The sequence below is a fragment of the Hemiscyllium ocellatum genome, chromosome 3 (genome assembly GCF_020745735.1).
Source record: "Hemiscyllium ocellatum isolate sHemOce1 chromosome 3, sHemOce1.pat.X.cur, whole genome shotgun sequence".
Lineage (NCBI taxonomy): Eukaryota > Metazoa > Chordata > Chondrichthyes > Orectolobiformes > Hemiscylliidae > Hemiscyllium > Hemiscyllium ocellatum.
In genome coordinates this window covers 20,822,408-20,842,319 of record NC_083403.1, presented here as the reverse complement: position 1 = coordinate 20,842,319, position 19,912 = coordinate 20,822,408, and the positions used below count along the sequence as shown (strand labels likewise).

Here is a 19,912-nt window from a genome sequence, read left to right as displayed (position 1 = left end):
GCCCACGTGCTTCTCTGTGTGACTAAAGTTAGTATCATTTTTCGGTTCTGCCCACTTGCTTTCAACAGTCAGTTTGTAAAAGGATGAGTCTTCCTAAACTGTTTGAAATTATGCTTTCACTTATCCCTTTCAATCTCTATTACAGGTATTCACTGTGCACGTCTAACTCTGCCATTGCAGCTCTCCTTTGTGCCCTTTATCCACGGTTCCCAGCACACAGCACTGACAATAGGTGAGTGTGTCCTTGTGCAAACAGCAGCCGAAGAGTGATGGAAGATGATAGTGTAGTGGCAGTGTCACTGGACCAGTCGGACTAATGGGTTCAAATCCTACCGCAGCAATTGGAGTAATTAAAGTCAAAAACATTGGAGATAATGCTGACCACAGACACCCGTCTTTACTTTCGGCAAAGTAACCTGCCATCTCTGCTGTGGCCTACAGTCTTAACTGCTCTTTGAAATACTGAACAAGCCACTCGCGAAAGGAGCAATTCGGTTTGGACAGCAACTGCTGTCCATATCCCATGAGAAAAGACAAATGAACCTAATCAATGACAATTTCTAGTCCCAGTTATTTTTACTGTGAACACTATATATTTTATCTGGAAATGCCCTGACCCCATTGCTGTCCAGTTGTAGTAGGTTTTCAAACATTATGCTACCCCTTCCTGTTTGATTGTAAAAGATCTGCCTTTAGCAGAGATTACAGTGTCATCTCTTGAAGCACACGCCTTGGCAAATTCCGACCTTGATGTGCCGCTCCATCACTTCTGCTTTGCTATGTATTGTTTCTCCCAGGAGCCTACCTTAAACCTGATTCTATTATTCCTCTCTCCAGATTCTCCCACCTTCATCAGGAATCTTGCAGTTTCATTGAGAATTGATCTGAGTATCTCTATTCCTTTGATACTAATCTGCCTCCCTTCTTGACCTTGAAGCTGTCTCTCCTCTGTTCCAGTGCCCCGATTGAGTTACTGCTTTGTCTGGTGGAAGGAGCTGATTGAAGTCAAACAGCTTTTGTTCTTCTATCTCTCTGGACTGTGGTGCTCCGAGTGGATAACATGCCATCAATTCCTAGAGTGGCCCTGATCTTTTCTCTACTTCCTGTAATTTTAGTCCAATCTCATCCAGCCCATTTCTCTGCCCAGTCCAGGATGATGCAAACAGGCCTGTCCCTTGATAACTCATTGTTTCAGCTTTGCTCTTGTCCCTTTGAAAAAAATCTTTTCCTATCTTGACTCCATTTCCCTTGGTATTTCTCTGCATGGAGAAAGCAGGAAAAGGGATAGAGGTATTCAACACTGAGGGGTTTTGGTAGAGCGAATGGCGAGAAATTTCGTGTACGTGGGTAACGTTAGGTCTTATATTGTCATAGATCTGTACAGCACAGAAACAGACCCTTCAGTCCAACTTGTCCATGCCGGCCAGATGTCCTGAATTAATCTAGTTCCATTTACCAGCATTTGCCCCATATCCCTCTTAAACCCTTTCAATGTACATACCCGTACAGGTGCCTTTTGAATATTGTAATTGTATCAGCCTCCTCCACTTCCTCTGGCAGCTCATTCCATACACGTACCACCCTCTGTGTGAAAGGTTACTCCTTAGGTCCCTTTTAAATCTAGCCCCTCTCACTTTAAATCTATGCCCTCTGGTTTTGGACTCCCTCACTCCAGAGAAAAGAACTTGGCTATTTGCCTTATCCATGCCCCTCAAAATTTTACAAACCTCTACAAGGTCACCCTCAGCCTCCAACACTCTAAGGAAAAAAGCCCCTGCCTCTCCCTATAGCTCAAACCATCCTACCCAGGTGACATTCGTGTAAATCTTTTCTGAATCCTTTCCAGCTTCGCGACATCCTTCCTGTAAAAGGAGACCAGAATTGAACACAGTATTCCACAAGTGGCCTAACCAATGTCCTGCACAGTCACAATATGACCTCCTAACTCCTATACTCAGTGCTCTGACTGATAAAGGGAAGCATGCCAAATGGCGCCTTCACTATCCTACCTACCTGTAATTCCATTTTCAACAAACTATGAACCTGCACTCCAAGGTCTCTTTGTTCAGCAACACTCCCCAGGACCTGACCATCAAGTGTACAAGTCTTGCCCTGTTAGTTGGCAAAAGAAATACTAGCGCAATTTGCAGAAAATGTTCACACAGAGGGTTGCTCTGGTTTGAAATGTATGATATGAAAGCAAATTCCTTTGGAACTTTGAAAAGAACACAAACTTCAAAAGACTTAATTAGCAGGATTATGTGGGATAAATAATGGACCAATTTGCACAGATATTCCAAAGGAAGAAACCCGTCCTATAAATTTCAATTTTATGATTCATGGAACCCCAATTACATAGAACATAGAACAAAGGACAATACAGCGCAGTACAGGCCCATCGGCCCTCGATGTTGCGCCGATCCAAGCCCACCTGACCTACACTAGCCCACTGTCCTCCATGTGTCTATCCAATGCCCGTTTAAATGCCCATAAAGAGGGAGAGTCCACCACTGTTACTGGCAGGGCATTCCATGAACTCACGACTCGCTGAGTAAAGAATCTACCCCTAACATCTGCCCTATACCTACCACCCCTTAATTTAAAGCTATGCCCCCTCGCAATAGCTGACTCCATACGTGGAAAAAAGGTTCTTATGGTCAACCCTATCTAAATCCCTAATCATCTTGTACACCTCTATCAAGTCACCCCTAAACCTTCTTTTCTCCAATGAAAACAGCCCCAAGTGCCTCAGCCTTTCCTCATACGATCTTCCTACCATTTCAGGCAACATCCTGGTAAACCTCCTCTGCACCCTGCAGTGCCTCCACATCCTTCCTATAGTATGGCGACCAAAACTGCACACAATACTCCAGATGCAGCCGCACCAGAGTCCTATACAACTGCAACATGACCTTCGGACACCGGAACTCAATTCCTCTACCAATAAAAACCAGTACACCATATTCCTTCTTCACAGCACTATTTACCTGGGTAGCAACTTTCAGAGATCTGTGTACATGGACACCAAGATCCCTCTGCTCATCCACACTACCAAGTATCCGACCATTAGCCCAGTACCCCATCTTCTTGTTACTCTTACCAAAGTGAATCACTTCACACTTAGCTACATTGAACTCCATTTGCCACCTCTCTGCCCAGCTCTACAGCTTATCTATATCACGCTGTAACCTGCCACATCCTTCCTCACTGTCAACAACTCCACTGACTTTCGTATCATCCGCAAACTTGCTCACCCAACCTTCTAGCCCCTCCTCCAGGTCATTTATAAAAATGACAAACCGCAATGGTCCCAAAACAGATCCTTGCGGAACACCGCTCGTAACTGCACTCCAAGATGAACCTTTACCATCAACTACTACCCTCTGTCTTCTTCCAGCCAGCCAATTCCTAATCCAAACCTCCAACTCACCCTCAATGCCATACCTCCGTATTTTTTGCAGGAGCCTACCATGGGGAACCTTATCAAACGCCTTACTAAAATCCATATACACCACATCTACCGTTTTACCCTCGTCCACCTCCTTAGTCACCTTCTCAAAGAATTCAATGAGGTTTGTGAGGCACGACCTGCCCTTCACAAAACCATGCTGACTATCCTTGATCACATTATTCCTATCTAGATGTTCATAAATCCTATTCCTTACAATTCTCTCTCAGGCTTTGCCCATAACAGAAGTGAGACTCACCGGCCTATAGTTACTAGGGTTATCCCTACTCCCCTTCTTGAACAAGGGGACCACATTTGCTATCCTCCAGTCTTCTGGCACTATTCCTGTAGACAACGAGGACATAAAAATCAAGGGCAATGGCTCTGCAAACTCCTCCCTTGCTTCCCAGAGAATCCTAGGATAAATGCCATCAGGCCCAGGGGACTTTTCTATCTTGACCCTTTCCAGAATTTCCAACATCTCTTCCCTACAAACCTCAAAGCCATCCATTCTAATTAATTGTGACTTAATATTCACATCGGCAACAATGTCCAATTCCTGAGTGAATTCTGACGAAAAGTATTCATTCAGTGTCTCCCCAATTTCGTCAGCCTTCACACGCAACTTCCCACTACTATCCTTGACTGGACCTATTCCTACCCTAGTCATTCTTTTATTCATTTACATTTTTCCACATCATGTCTTCACTATGAGACAGCAAATTGCACTGGCTGTATTTACACCTTGTGGTTTAGGTTTCACAACATGGTGGAGCACAAATTGATAGGTAGCTTAGCCAAATTTTCTTTTCTTTCATGCCTGCCAAGCATTACCAAGGTCTGCTTCTGGCTCAATGTTTCAACCTCTCTACTCCTTTCCTCATCAGTCTGACCTTTCCATTTTCAGTTTCCTCCATCATTCCAACCAGGCTTGAAGGAAACATCCGGAATGGTGTCCCCTTTCTCTTCAGCACATTAGATTAGATTTCCTACAGTGTAGAAACAGGCCCTTCGGCCCAACCAGTCCACACCGACCATCCGAAGAGTAACCCATCCAGACCCATTTCCCCCTGACTAATGCACCTAACACTATGGGCAATTTAGCATGGCCAATTCACCTGACCTGTGCATCTTTGGACTGTGGGAGGAAACCGGAGCACCCGGAGGAAACCCACGCAAACCCATGGGGAGAATGTGCAAACTCCACATATACAGTCGCCCGAGGCTGGAATGAAACCTGGGACTCTGACACTGTGAGGCAGCAGTGCTAACCACTGTGCCACCATGCCACCCCATTGTCGACCTCTGCTCCAAACATTGACTGAGTTATCTCCGCAGTCTCCTTGTGCCATTGCTCCCATTCCCATTTGGGGTTACGCTTTCATGTCACTCCATTTTGGAATGTTTACACACAAACATTCATCGTGCCACTGTGAAAAATATTGCAAATGATACTCACAGGATTTTATCCTGGATCTCCAGAGGAGTGGCTTGAAATCGGAAAATATTTGTGGATTCTTTTCCTGTCACAAGTGCTGCATTGTCTGACAAACCAGGAAAAAGTGCAGGGAAAAATATCCTTCAAAGGCCTATGACCATCATGATAGAAACTCCCGGAAGAACAGGATATTCTCCCTTGATTGTTATGTTTAGACTCAGTCTGACCTTGGTTGTTTTAGAACTGAAACAGTGATTGATTATTGAAAGGACATTTTGTTTTCAGAAAATATCAAGCAAAAGAAATGCGGGGGAGCATAATCTGCAAGGAAAAAATTTGAGAATGTAATACTTGGCCGAGACTTTGGAGACCTTGAAGGTTGAGTCACTGCATTTTTCTTTTCTATACAGATATCACCTTCAGGCACTGAGACATTTGTACGTGCTTGCTGCTGAGCCACGTCTCCTAGTACCTGTTGATGTGGATACAAACACTCCGTGTTATGCCCTCATCAAGGTTACCTATAAGGTACGTGAATTCGAGTTGACTGTTTATAATCAAAGCAGAACTGAACAATTGGATATGACCTTCTTCATTTCAGGTTTTGCACCTAATGCATGAGCAAACCAATTTCACAAAAACAAGCAAAATGTGAGGGGCATCATCACCCTTTACTTCTCATGTTCACTGAGAGCTCAACTATTTGACAGTCTGATGCTGTAAACAATAATAGCTGCTTGTCTGTAGCTGTAATGCCTAACTATACGGAAAGAATAGCAAGTTTTTGAGGTATCTCATTAGTATCCTTACATACGGAGGAGGAAGAACAACACATCCATCCTAGGACAAGCCAAACTGAGACACGCACGAGAATTCCTAGAAGTATGGCATTCCAACTGGAACTCTATCAACAAACACACTGACTTAGACCCCATCTACCACCACCTGAGAAAATGAACCGGAAGTGACATCACCACATGAAATGATGTCACCACAGGAAATGAAATCCCCAACCCAAGGAGACACAAATATATCAATAGAAAGCTGGCTACACCACCAGTGCTTTATCCGGAAGCTCACTGAAGATGTTACCTAGTATGGTGACAAAACATCTGAAAACAAATCTTCCAGCTCAGCGAGCAAGCCTACATCCATAAGGAATGGCAATTTTACAGTCACTCAACCTTGTCCATGCATACCTTGTACTGAATATACCAGCCAAAGAAATATAGCTAAGACATGTAAGGTGCTCGAGAACACATGCGTGGCTAACCCCTGTGAAGGAAGTGCCAGTATTGCATTCCACTGAGGACTGAAATATTTTGGTCATGATGGCAGCAACTCAATGGTGTCAGATGCCGCAATCACCAAAGGAATATTTTCCACAACTGTTGGTGAATTTTGTGCCATTTGACAGCACCTGGACCTGCTCTCCACCCACCCCCCAAAGAAGGTAAAGATGGATCTGCAGATATCAATTCCAGAGCAAAGAATATCACTGAACTGTACTGGAATCATTAAAATTAATATTCAAGAGCATTATAGAATATTTTTATCCAAGTAACAACGTGCAGAGGTATGGGGAAAAGGCCAGGAGATTGGCACTACATTTGAAGAGGCAGTATGGCCTTGATACGCTGAATGACCTGTGACCGCATCATAGGAATGGTGTGATTCTTTAAGAGATAGCCACTTGGAGACAATTGAAATGCAATGTATTGGTATCCCTGAGGAGCATGAGGAAATTTTTCAAATTCTAACAAAGGAAGTTCTGACCTTTAAATAAACATGATTTTATACAACCAGCCCTTGCTGCGGGAATGCTTAATTTTCATCTACTTTCTGGATATGGTTCTCATACGAGTCTCTCCCCTACAAAGACATGAATGGACTTCCCCCTGGGGAGGAGTATTCCAGAGACTCAATATCATGGCAAACCGGGCGTGTGAAATGAGCCAGAGCTGTGCTGATCCATAGCATAAGCAACCAAAGGCTATCTTCCCACGCTCTGTGTCAATCTGTGGTCCTTCCAGTTTGCTGACGTTCGGTTCACAAGATTATTTTGTTGGCTCACCATCTCCAGAATAAGAGAAGGATGAAAGATGGCATGGTACAGTTCTCTAAAATTATGGAATTTTAATGGGTAGATGGAGAGAAGACATTTCCTCTTCTGGGGAATCTAAACCTCAAAGCTATAAATATAAGGAAGTGAAAATGAAGGTTACTGTGTGCATTCATTTAGTTAATCTTTGTTGAAGAACTACAAGGAGATAGGGTAAACATTGGACTCATGATTTAGTGTGTGGTTTAGTTGACATCCAGAACTTTGAAAGGTGATTAGTGGTGAATGTTCCTAACCTAGAGCCAATCGTCGCCCTGAGTTCCTGTTGGCCATTATAACAGAATCTGGAAAAGTAAACTGTTAAACCTCACTTGACCATTTCCAGCACCTGATTTCCATTGCCACTAAACCCAGCTTCCATTCCGACTGTTGATACAGCTCTTTGACTTTCATGAATCTCTTAATTTTGGAAATGAAAAGACAGTGACCCATTGTCGCATAGGCAAAATCCCCCAAATAGCAATCAGTGAACTGTTTTCTTTTGGATGATATTGATTAACAATGAGTGTCGCCAAGACAATTAGAAAGCCTAAATTTCTTTCAGTGACAACATCTGCTGCAGAAAAGAAAAGCTGGTTTTCTACAGGTTTAAAGTGACTTACTGCAGAAAACTGAGACTTTTTTTTGTGTGTGCAGCAAAGCTACTGGTTCCTCTTCTGGTCTGTTTAAGGGGGAGGTAGCAAGATTTTTAATTAGTAATGGGTTGAACGGTTATGACAAGTGGAATTGAAACCCAGATGAGATTAGGCATGATTGTATTAAATGGTGGATCAGACTCCAAAGGCTGAATTGCCTACTTTTGCTCCTGGTTCTTATGTTTTCATGGTCAGTCGCGTCTCTCTCTGCCCTGCGCAAAGCACAAGTGATTCAACTGACAACCTTGATGTTGCTGCCAGGCACTGATCTTTGGCGTCAGTCATTGGTCAATCGTCCACAAGCCAATTGGCTACACTTGTAACAGCTCCAGTTTGTCTGCACATTAATGGAATCCACAGCCACATAAACGGTATCAAATTCTTTGTTTTTCTTTAAAATTCTGAGCAGACTTGACAGGGGAGATGTTGGGAAGATGTTTCCACTAAGGGGGAGAACCTTGAACCAGGGAATATAGTTACAGAACAATGGAACACTCACTTATAATTGACATGCCAAAGAGTTTGCTTCCCCAGAGGGTAGTGAGTGTGAGAAATTCTCCGCCTTAGAGGCTGGGTCACTGGAAGGATGAAAAAGAGGAGGGAGATGGACTGTTGAGGCCAATGGGAACCTGACAGGAAAGGCTTGAGACAGATCTGATCCTGTTGAATGGTGGGACGGGTTTGAGGGACCAAATGGCCGCCTCCTACTCCTGTTTCTTTTTTTAAATGTTCTGTAGTATTCGCTGGTCGATGTACTGTTAGTGTAGAACACCTCATGATGGTTTTTTTTTCAACTTATGTTAGCACAGCAGCTCCTCAGATGTAAACCCTTCTTTTGGAAAACATGAATTTCGATAACTATTGTGTACTATGCAGTCTGAAGAGACGTGTGCTGCCACCAGCAGTGTCTTGCTAATTGTATGCTAACTTTAGGTCATCAATCAGGACCGCTAATTTTCTTTTGTGTCGCTGACATGCAGTGAATGCGGAGGTTTTCTTGTTGGACTAATGATATTATGAAGTATTTTCATGCTGCAGTATTACGTATCTGGTGCTGATCCACCACTTAAAAAGTGCCACCTGGATAGCCTGCAGTGTATTGCAGTGTTGAATTGTTGGCTGAGAGCAGTACCGAAATCTTCACGCTCTGGTTTCCCCTAAAGTTGAGTTTTCGCAGTTTACTCTGTGGATCTGCTGTTCTGAGGGAAAGTGAGATAACGAGCTTTGAGGTTTTGCAAATTTGCTGTGTAAGTCCCCAATTGGAAGACAGTTCTCCCATTTGTGGAGCTCTGAATGGTGAAGACTCACTTCCTATCTCGATTGAGGGAGACCACGTGAACACTGAAGCGTAACTTGAAGAGATCAGGAACAACTGAAAAGAATCATTTTGTCTAATTTTCGTGCTCATTTCTATTGGCCCCCAGGACTGTTGTTCAGCTGGTGCACGCATTTACTCAACCTCTTTTGTTTTATATTTGTTCCTCGACTCTTTTCTCACCTTTATGCTACTCTCACTTCTCCCCTGCAGGCAATGATACCTGCTACCAAGCTGTTTCTATTATGCAGCACTCGGTGATTTCCAGGAAAAGAGCAGCATGTCTCGCACAATTGTACATTGAAACATTGGTTCGCTGTCCTAAACTATTTCACCAAAGTTCATTCCCTTGCTCGAAACCCATCCAGTTCTCACTTTCTTACTTCCAAGAAGGAAGGTGACAAATGACCAGGCACCTAATAGGTTACGTATCCTAACATCTGTCATTCGGAAGTGTTGGAGTCTGTTATAAAGGATGCACTAACAGAGTATTTAGAAATACATGATGTGGAAAAGCAGAGTCAGCATGGTTTCTTGCAGGGGAAATCATCCCTAACATTTTTTTTAAGAATTGTTTGAGGTAACAAGTGGATAAAAGAGAACTTGTGATGTTATATATTTGGATTTCCAAAAGGTGTTTGATAAGGTATCATACATTAGGTATCATAACGAATCATCCATTAGATGTCATAACTCAATAAGATAAGGGGCATTTTCAGGATGGTAACCTGTAACTAGTGGAATGCTACGAGGATCAATGCTGGGTCCACAACATTTTACGACATACATTAATGACTTAGACGATGGAAGTGAATTTACTCTGTCCACGTTTGAGGATGATGCAAAAACAGGTGAGAAGGTGAAGGTGAGGATTATACAAAAAGTCTGCAGAGTGATTTGGGATTTAGATAAAATCAGTGTGTGTGCAAAAACTTGACAGAATATAATGTGAGGTTATGCATTTTGATAGGAAGCAGAGAGGAACTGAACATTAATCAAGTGGAGGAAGATCACAGAAAGCTATAGCTCAGATGGGTTTGGGGACCTTTGACATGAATTACAAAAAGCTAGAGAAAACAAAGGAATTTTGGCCTTTTATTTCAAAAGGAGAAAGTGAGGACTGCAGATGCTGGAGATCAGACTGCAGAAACGCAGCAGGTCAGGCAGCATCCAAAGAGCAGGAGAATCGACATTTCAGGCACGAGCCCTTCTTCAGGAATGAGGAAAGTGTGCCAAGCAGGCTAAGATAAAAGGTAGGGAGGAGGGGCGTTGGAAATGCGATAGGTGAAAGGAGGTTAAGGTGAGGGTGATAGGCCGGAGTGGGGGTGGGGGCGGAGAGGTCAGGAAGAAGAAAGGTCGATTCTCCTATTCCTTGGATGCTGCCTGACCTGCTGCGCTTTTCCAGCAACACATTTTCAGCTTTATTTCAAAAGGGCAGGGTTTAAAAGCAGGGAAATCTTGCTAAAACAATATAAAGCAAATCTACACCTGAAATACTGTGGACAGTTTTGATCCCCTTATCTAAAGAAAGCTATACTGGCACAGGAGGCAGCCCGGTGAAGGTTCACTCGTCTGATCCAGGAGTGAGGATGGTGGGGGGAGTGTGGGGGGAGGACGATCTTATGAGGAGAGGTTGAGTAGGTTGGGCCTGTCCTCACTGGAGTTTAGAAGAATGTGTGGTAACCTTTGTGGAATTAAATGGGAATAATTTGGTGGTTGTTTTCACTGGCAAGGATTTAATGGGGCAAAGGACCTTTTTCTGTGCAATAGATCTCTATAACTCTCTGAAGTGAACATAAAGGATTGTGAGGGGGGCTTGACAGGGTGGATGCAGAGGGGTAGTTTCCTTATGTCTGGTGTCTTCGACCAAAGAGCATGATCTCAGAACAAGGGGTTGCCAAGTTAGGTCAGAGATTAGGAAGTTTTTCTGTCAGAGGGTACTGAATCTGTGGAATGCAATACTGCAAAGAACTCTCGAGGCTCAGTCATTAAATATATTCAGGACTGAGATTGGGAGATATTTAATCAGTAAGGGAATGGAAGCCGATTCGAGGTAAAAGCAGGAAAGTAGAATTGCAGATTATCAACTTGGTCATAGTCTCATTGAGTGGTGGTGCAGATTTGATTGGCCTAATGGCTCACTTCTATTCCAACATGTTAAGCCATTAAGAAACTGAGCAGCTGAGTGTTTGCTGCTCATGCTGGCGTGTTTGCTGTTCTACAGGATAAGAACCACCTCCTCACATTAACCTCATTCTGCATTGACTTCAACTTGAGAGTATGACCTTTAGATTCTACCCTTTTCTGAAGGGTCACTTCCTCACTGACTTGTTTGCATTGTTCTTGAAATGCATTGGAGATGAAGACGTGAAGTGAACTTGTTCCACAAGTCACGCATCAATTTGGTTCTGCCCAACACAACAATTTGAGAAGCACAGTTTAAAAAGAAAGGAAATAGAATTGGTTCAAGTTGCATAAGTGACAAATCACAGCGCTTCTGCAGCATTTGGATCCCAAGAGATTTAGGCTGTGCAAAGGTGGTACTGGATAAATTTTGTTCAGATGGAAGGACTCTTTCCATACACACAGGCGTGTACACATTTGCAATGCCTCCTTAATTGCCAGTAAGAGTAATTTGGATAAATCTAGCCCCTGCCTGTCCAAGATGCAGACTAAGGAATTCTCAAGTAGCTTCACTCCTCAGTGGAACTTGGAAATTCGTAAATTCCTTCACTTTCAAATCAGGACAATTTTATAAACAGAAAAGACTAGAGATGAAAGCATACATTGCTGGAAAGGCTCAGCAGGTCTGGCAGCATCTATGGAGAGCAATCAGAGTGAGCGTGTCAGGTTCAGTGGCCCTTCCTCAGAACCTGAGGCATTTTGGAACTCTGTCAAGGTGGTTCAAACTCTTTCAGAGCAGAGGCTTTATTGTATTAGCAAATCAGGATGTATGCAGTAGAGTAATAGTGGATGATTAAAGCTTCATGAATCTGAGGTCCTCAGGACAAGTCACAGGACCCGAAATGTTAACTCAGACTTCTCTCCCCATATGCTGCCAAATCTGCTCAGCCTTTCCAGCAATTTCTCTTTTTGTTTGTGATTTCTGGCATCCACAGTTCTTTCGGTTTCTAAAGACGAGAGATGTTCAGCAGGCCCTCCCCAGTCGGCAGCTGGAGAGAAGGAGAAAAGGCTGTTTATGATGGTTCTGGTGTCTACCTGTCAGTGAAGACTTCCTAAGATTCAGTACCCAGTCAATGTTGAATGAGTTGACCAGAGCTGGAATGATCGTTCAGGCGCCAGAATTTGTAGCCTCAGTTTTGGGTAGTCAAAACCATCCAGTGCATCTTAACAGCTGCTCAATGATCCAGGTCTACGCATCAGGTTCAAAAATAGACTTGAGCTTCGATCCCACAATTGCCAGCACTTACTTTGAAGGCTTTAACATGAATGAATGCAACTTGATGTGTGACAGAAAAATATCTATACGCTTTTCGTAGAGAACAGAAGAGAAGAAAACAAATTGAAATAAATATGATCCACTAATCTCTTTTAGGGAAGGAAATCTGCCGTCCTCACCTGGTCTGGCCTCCAGGTGACCCCAAAATGGCAGCAATGTGTTTCACTCTTACTACCCTGTCAAATTGCTGAAAGAGCCACTCGGTTTAAGGGCATTTGGGGAATGACAAAAAATGGCTGGATTTGCCAGTGCCGCTTAAAACTTGTGAAAGAATAAAAGCAGAAAAACTAATATGCACAGACTGCATGCAATGTGGGGTTTTCACAAGGATTTATTGTGTGTTAAATACACTGTAAGATCAGCTGTATTTAGCAAGCTCAACAGTCAGCCAGCTGAGCCACCGAGAGCAAAATTACCAGGTTAAATAACCTCTCAGGTTAGCTGATACCAGGTCAGACAATGAGAGGGGCATCATGATTAAATTCAAGTGATTGCAATTCAAGAGCCTCAAATTATATTTGCATTCTTTTTAGAATAATATTTTGAGGGCTTTCTGTCCTTGGTGAAGGAATGTCAGTTCTAGTCGAAATGAATACTCCTCAACTTTTGTTCCCAAATTAGCTTTGAGCATTAATAGTTCAAGTACTGTTTGCCACAGGTACAGCAGATATGGTACACAATGTACTTTAATTTCAACCTAAAAAAGACCATTCACACAATGGAGTTTGGCAGTGGCTGCGTGAAGGCTCGTTGACGTTTGTTTAACGGTTTAAATTTGAAATTTTTTTTTAAAAAAAAAGCGCAGAGCGGACCTGGAAGCTGGTGTAGCGCAAGCTTACCTGGGTAAGTTGTTTTCGTAGAAAGGCGCAGGATTTGGTTCTGGGTAACGAACCAGGCCAGGTGTTAGAATTGGAGGTAGGTGAGCACTTTGGGGACAGTGACCACAAGTCGGTGACTTTTACTCTCGTGAAGAAGAGGGATAAGCGTGCACTACAGTGGCATGGTGGCATGGTGGCACAGTGGGGGTGGCATGGTGGCACAGTGTTGGGTGGCATGGTGGCACAGTGGGGGTGGCATGGTGGCACAGTTGGGTGGCATGGTGGCACAGTGGTTAGCACTGCTGCCTCACAGCACCAGAGACCTGGGTTCAATTCTCGACTCAGGCGACTGTCTGTGTGGAGTTTGCATGTTCTCCCTGTGTCTGCGTGGGTTTCCTCCGGGTGCTCCGGTTTCCTCCCACAGTCCAAAGATGTGCAGGTCAGGTGAATTGGCCATGCTAAATTGCCCGTAGCGTTAGGTGAAGGGTTAAAGGTAGGGGAATGGGTGGGTTGCGCTTCGGCGGGTCGGTGTGGACTTGTTGGGCCGAAGGGCCTGTTTCCACACTGTAAGTAATCTAACAGGGCAAGAGCTATAGCTGGGGGCAGGGAAATTATGATGCGGTGAGGCATGACTTAGGATGCGTGGCTTGGAAAAGTAGGCTTCAAGGGAAGGGTGCAATCGATATGTGGAGTTTGTTCAAGGAGCAACTATTGAGTGTCCTTGATAAGTATGTACCGGTCAGGCAGGAAGGAAAGGGTCATGTGAGGGAGCCGTGGTTTAATAAGGAATTGGAATCCCTTGTTAAAGGGAAGAGGGTGGTCTATGTAAAGATGAGGCATGAAGGTTCAATTGGGGCGATTGAGAGTTATAAGGTAGCAAGGAAGGATCTAAAGAGAGAGCTAAGAGCAGCAAGGAGGGGACATGAAAAGTCCTTGGTTGGTAGGATTAGGGAAAACCCAAAGGCTTTCTATAGGTATGTCAGGAATAAAAGAATGACTAGGGTAGGAATAGGTCCCGTCAAGGATAGTAGTGGGAAGTTGCGTGTGGAGGCTGAAGAAACTGAGGAGACACTGAATGAATGCTTTTCATCAGTATTCACTCAGGAACAGGACATTGTTGCCGATGTGAATATTGAGTCACAATTAATTAAAATGGATGGCTTTGAGGTATGTAGGGAAGAGGTGTTGGAAATTCTGGAAAGGGTGAATATAGATAAGTCCCCTGGGCCTGATGGCATTTATCCTAGGATTCTCTGGGGAGCAAGGGAGGAGATTGCAGAGCCATTGGCCTTGATTTTTATGTCCTCATTGTCTACAGGAATAGTGCCAGAAGACTGGAGGATAGCAAATGTGGTTCCCTTGTTCAAGAAGGGGAGTAGGGATAACCCTAGTAACTATAGGCCGGTGAGTCTTACCTCTGTTGTGGGCAAAGTCTTCGAGAGAATTGTAAGGAATAGGATTTATGAACATCTGGATAGGAATAATGCGATCAAGGATAGTCAGCATGGTTTTGTGAAGGGCAGGTCATGCCTCACAAACCTTATTGAATTCTTTGAGAAGGTGACTAAGGAGGTGGACGAGGGTAAAGCAGTAGATGTGGTGTATATGGATTTTAGTAAGGCGTTTGATAAGGTTCCCCATGGTAGGCTCCTGCAAAAAATACGGAGGTATGGCACTGAGGGTGAGTTGGAGGTTTGGATTAAGAATTGGCTGGCTGGAAGAAGACAGGGGGTAGTAGTTGATGGTAAAGGTTCATCTTGGAGTGCAGTTATGAGCGGTGTTCCGCAAGGATCTGTTTTGGGACCAATGCTGTTTGTCATTTTTATAAATGACCTGGAGGAGGGGCTAGAAGGTTGGGTGAGCAAGTTTGCGGATGATACGAAAGTCGGTGGAGTTGTTGACAGTGAGGAATGTGGCAGGTTTCAGCGGGATATAGATAAGCTGTAGAGCTGGGCAGAAAGGTGGCAAATGGAGTTCAATGTAGCGAAGTGTGAAGTGATTCACTTTGGTAAGAGTAACAAGAAGATGGAGTACTGGGCTAACGGTCGGCTACTTGGTAGTGTGGATGAGCAGAGGGATCTTGGTGTCCATGTACACAGGTCTCTGAAAATTGCCACCCAGATAAATAGTGCTGTGAAGAAGGCATATGGCGTACTGGCTTTTATTGGTAGAGGAATTGAGTTCTGGAGTCCTGAGGTCATGTTGCAGTTCTATAAGACTCTGGTGCGGCCGCATCTGGAGTATTGTGTGCAGTTTTGGTCGCCATACTATAGGAAGGATGTGGAGGCACTGGAATGGGTGCAAAGGAGGTTTACCAGGATGTTGCCTGGTACGGTAGGAAGATCGTATGAGGAAAGGCTGAGGCACTTGGGGCTGTTTTCATTGGAGAAAAGAAGGTTTAGGGGTGACTTGATAGAGGTGTACAAGATGATTAGGGGTTTAGATAGGGTTGACCATTGAGAACCTTTTTCCACGTATGGAGTCAGCTATTACGAGGGGCATAGCTTTAAATTAAGGGGTGGTAGGTATAGGACAGATGTTAGGGGTAGATTCTTTACTCAGCGAGTCGTGCGTTCGTGGAATGCCCTGCCAGTAACAGTGGTGGACTCTCCCTCTTTATGGGCATTTAAACGGGCATTGGATAGGCATATGGAGGATAGTGGGCTAGTGTAGGTTAGGTGGGCTTGGATCGGTGCAACATCGAGGGCCAAAGGGCCTGTACTGTGCTGTATTTTTCTATGTTCTAATATTATAGCTATTATAGGACTTCCTACATCAATATGGTAATCTATCTCTCTCTGTCTCGTACTCCCTCCCTTTCTCAAATTACCAGCTTGTCACAATTTGTAATGCATTTTAATGTCCATTATAAAGTCAAAAATCATACGACACCAGGTTATTGTCCAACAGATTTATTTGAAGCTGCAAGCTTTCGGAGGCCCTGCCCCTTCCTCAGGCAGCTAGTCCATTATAGAACTCAGTTAAGATGGTTTCAACGCATTCAGAAGTCTTGTTGCCAACAGAGGAGGCATTTATTGTATTAGCCAAACAGGATATATCAGCGGTTGATGATTAAAGCCCCTTGAATCTGCTCTGTCGTTCAGTGTGACTATGACTGATCTTCTGCCTCAGTTACATCTGACTGCTGCTTGCCATATCTCTCAATTCTCTGAGAGAACAGTCTGCCTCAGATGTAAACCTAATGGAGCACCTATAACATTCCGGGTAAACCATTCCATAGGATCCACAGCACTTGGAAAGAAGAAATCTCTCCGCATTACACTCCTCGGTTGGAACCCTGGCTCCTGAGATGAAAGAATAATCTACTGAACTATCCAGCGCCCACCACATTTTTAACACATTCCATTTATGGATTTTCTTGAATTATTAGAACTATAAAATGCCACTTTTCTTTTGTTCATTCATTGACTGTGGGTGTCACTGTCTGAGCCAGCACTTGCTGCCAATCTCTGTTGCACTTGAGAAGGTGGTAGTGAGCTGGTTTCTTGAACAACTGCAGTCCATGTGCGATAGGTAAACCACATCGTCGTAAGTGGGGTAGTTTCAGGATTTTAACCCAGCAACAATGAAGGAACAGTGATATATTTCCAAGTCAGAATGGTGAGTGGCTTGGAGGGGAACCTACGGGTGGTGGTGTTCTCATGTGTCTGCTGCCCTTGATCTTCTAGATGGAAGTGATCATGAGTTCAGAAGGAGGTGTTCGAGGAACTATGGTGAATTTCTGCAATGCATCCTGTAGATAGGGCATACTGCTGCTGCTGAGCATCAGTGGTAGAGTTGTGAATGTTTGTCGCATTGGTGTCAAGCTTCATGGGTGTTATTGGAGCTGTACTCACCCAGGCAAATGGGAAGTATTCCATCACACTCCTGACTTGAACCTTGTAGATGGTGGACAGGCTTCGGGGAATCTGGATTGCTAGCGCTGATCTGTTGTAGCCACTGTAATTATATAGCTAGTACAGTTCATTTTCAGCTCTTGATAATCCCCAAGATATTGATATTGGGAGATTCAATGATAGTAATGCTGTTAACTGTCAAAAGGTGATGGATAGGTTCTCTGTATTTGGAGATAGTCATTAGCTGGCATTTGGTTGATACAAATGTTATTTTCCACTTGGCCAGGATATTGCCCAGGTCCTGCTGCACTTAAACATGAATTGTCTTAGTATCTGAGGAGGTGCAAATTGTGCAATCATTGATGAACATCACCATTTCTGACCTTATATTGGAGGAAAGGTCATTGATGAAGCAACTGATAAAGACTGGACCTAGGACAGTAACTCGAGGGATTCCTGCAGAGATTTCCTGAAGCTGAGATGACTGATCTTCAACACCCACAACCATCTTCCTCTATGCCAAATATGACCCAAACAATGGAGACTTTTCCCACAATTCCCATTGATTTGCTCGGACTCTTCGATGTCACACTTGGCCTCAATGTCAAAAGCATCATCTCTCACCTTAGCTCTTCCCTGGATCCCTGGAATTCATTTCTTTTGTCCATGTTTGAACCAAGGCTGCAATGAGGTCAGGAATTGAGTGGCCCTGGCAGAACCTAAATTGTCACTGAGCAGGTTATTGCTGAACAGATGCTGCTTGATAGCCCTGTTGATGACACCTCCCATCACTTTACTGATGATTGAGAGCAGACTGATGGGGCGGTAATTGGCCAGGATGGATTAATCCTGCTTTTTATATACAGGACACATGTGGGCAATTTCCCACATTGTCAGGTAGATGACAGTGTTATAACTGTACAGGTTTTGGAGCACTAGTCTTCAGTAATACTGCTGAATGTTGTCAGGACCTGTAGCCTTTGCAGTATGCAGTGCCTCCAACCGTTTGTTGATATCATGTGGAGTGAATTGAATTGGCTGAAGACTTGTATCAGTAAGGCTGGGGGCCACTGGAGGGGGCCGGACTGAATTGTTCACCGTCTACTTCGAGCCAAAGATTTTGGCTTATCTTTTGCACTGTTGTGCTGAGCTCTTGCTTCATTGAGGATAGGGGTGTTTGTGGGGCCTCTTCCTCCAGTGAGTTATGTAATTGTCCACCAGTATTCACAACTGTATCTGGCAGGACTGCAGAGCTTGGATCTGATCCGTTGGTTGTGGGATAACTTAGCACTGTCTATCATTTGCTGCTTCTGCTGTGTGGCATGCACCAGGTTGACACCTCATTTTTAGGTATGCCTGGTGAAGCTCCTAGCATGTCCTCCCACCCTCTCCATTGAACCAGGCTTGATGGTAACGGTTGAGTGGGGGATATGCCAGGCCATGAGGTTACAGATTGTACTGGAGTACAATTCTGCTGCCCTTGATGGCCCAGACTTGTATTGCTAGATCTGTTTGAGGTCTTTCCTATTTAGCATGGTGGTAGTGCCACAAAACACAATGAAAGGTATTCTCAAAGTGAAGGCAGAATGTTGTCTCCACAAGGACTGTGCGGTGATCAGTCTTACTGATGCTGTTATGGACAGATTGGTGAGAAAGAGGTCAAGTATGTTTTTCCCTCTTGTTGGTGTCTTCACTATTTTCTGCGGACCCAATCTAGCAGCAACGTCCATTATGACTCAACCAGCTTGAGCAGTAGTGCTGCTGCTGAGCTACTTTTGATGATAGACATTGAAGTCCCCCACCAAAAGTACATTCTATGCCTTGCCACCTTTGGTGATTTCTCAGAGTGACAGTATCAGCTCAGAGAGAACGGTGCATCGTAATCAACAGGAGGCTTCCTTGCCCATGTTTGATTTGATACCATGAGACTTCACGGGGCCTGGAGTCCATGTTGAGAACTCCCAGTGTATACCACTGTGCTGCCTCTCTGCTGGGTCTAACCTGCCAGTGGGACAGGAGATATCCTGGAATGGTCATTGTGTGTAAAATGTGAATCTGTGAGTGTGACTGTGGCAGACTGTTGCTTGATTAGTCTCTGAGACAGATATTTCAATTTTCGTACTATATTGACCCTAAATTTTAGCAAGGTGAACTTTGCAGTGTCAACAGGACAGTGATAACCATTGTTGTTTCCAGTGCCTTTATAGATGCCAGGTAATCGATTTGGGTTTATTCCTTTTATGAGACTTTCCATCAGTTGATACATTGGCATGCTAGGCCATTGCAGAGAGGAGTTCAGAGTCACCCACTTTGCTGTTGGTCTAGAGTGACATGTAGACCAGGGAAGAATGACAAATTCCCTTCCGTAAAATACATTAGTGAACCAGATAGGGTCTTACGACCATTGATAATGGCTTCATGGTCAGCATTAGACTTGAATTCTCAGATTTTTATTGAACTCAAACTCTGTTTGAGTTTGGGTCCCCACAATATTTCCTAATGACAGCATGACTAATCCAGTGACAATATCGCAAAGTAATTGCATCCCCTGGGATTAGCTATGTTACTGTAGAAAGAGTAAAGCAGTCACTGTCCAAAGAGATCAACCATTCTTATTCCATTTTTCCAGGTTGTATTTGGGTTCACCAGCCTTCTTTTACAAGAAACTCACATTTTTGTGCCCAAGTGCTGAGATTTTGCAGCAGTTTTGGCTGAGACACACACTGGGAAGGAAGTCTATCCTGAAGTGGTTGAGTAATATCATGATGAACAGAAGTGACTTTTGAAGCACATTAGTCAAGCCAAGAGAAGGCAATGTG

General features: G+C 43.9%; 1 protein-coding gene across 3 annotated transcripts in view; it reads left to right on the top strand.

The window, feature by feature from the left end:
- anapc1 (anaphase promoting complex subunit 1) overlaps positions 1 to 19,912 on the top strand; it is a 221,014-nt gene that overhangs the window by 167,396 nt on the left and 33,706 nt on the right. For all 3 annotated transcript variants that reach the window (XM_060848972.1, XM_060848952.1, XM_060848962.1), the window contains exons 39-40: positions 146 to 232; positions 5,297 to 5,414. In XM_060848972.1, coding sequence (XP_060704955.1) covers positions 146 to 232; positions 5,297 to 5,414 — 205 coding nt within the window. The remainder of the gene's footprint in view (positions 1 to 145; positions 233 to 5,296; positions 5,415 to 19,912) is intronic.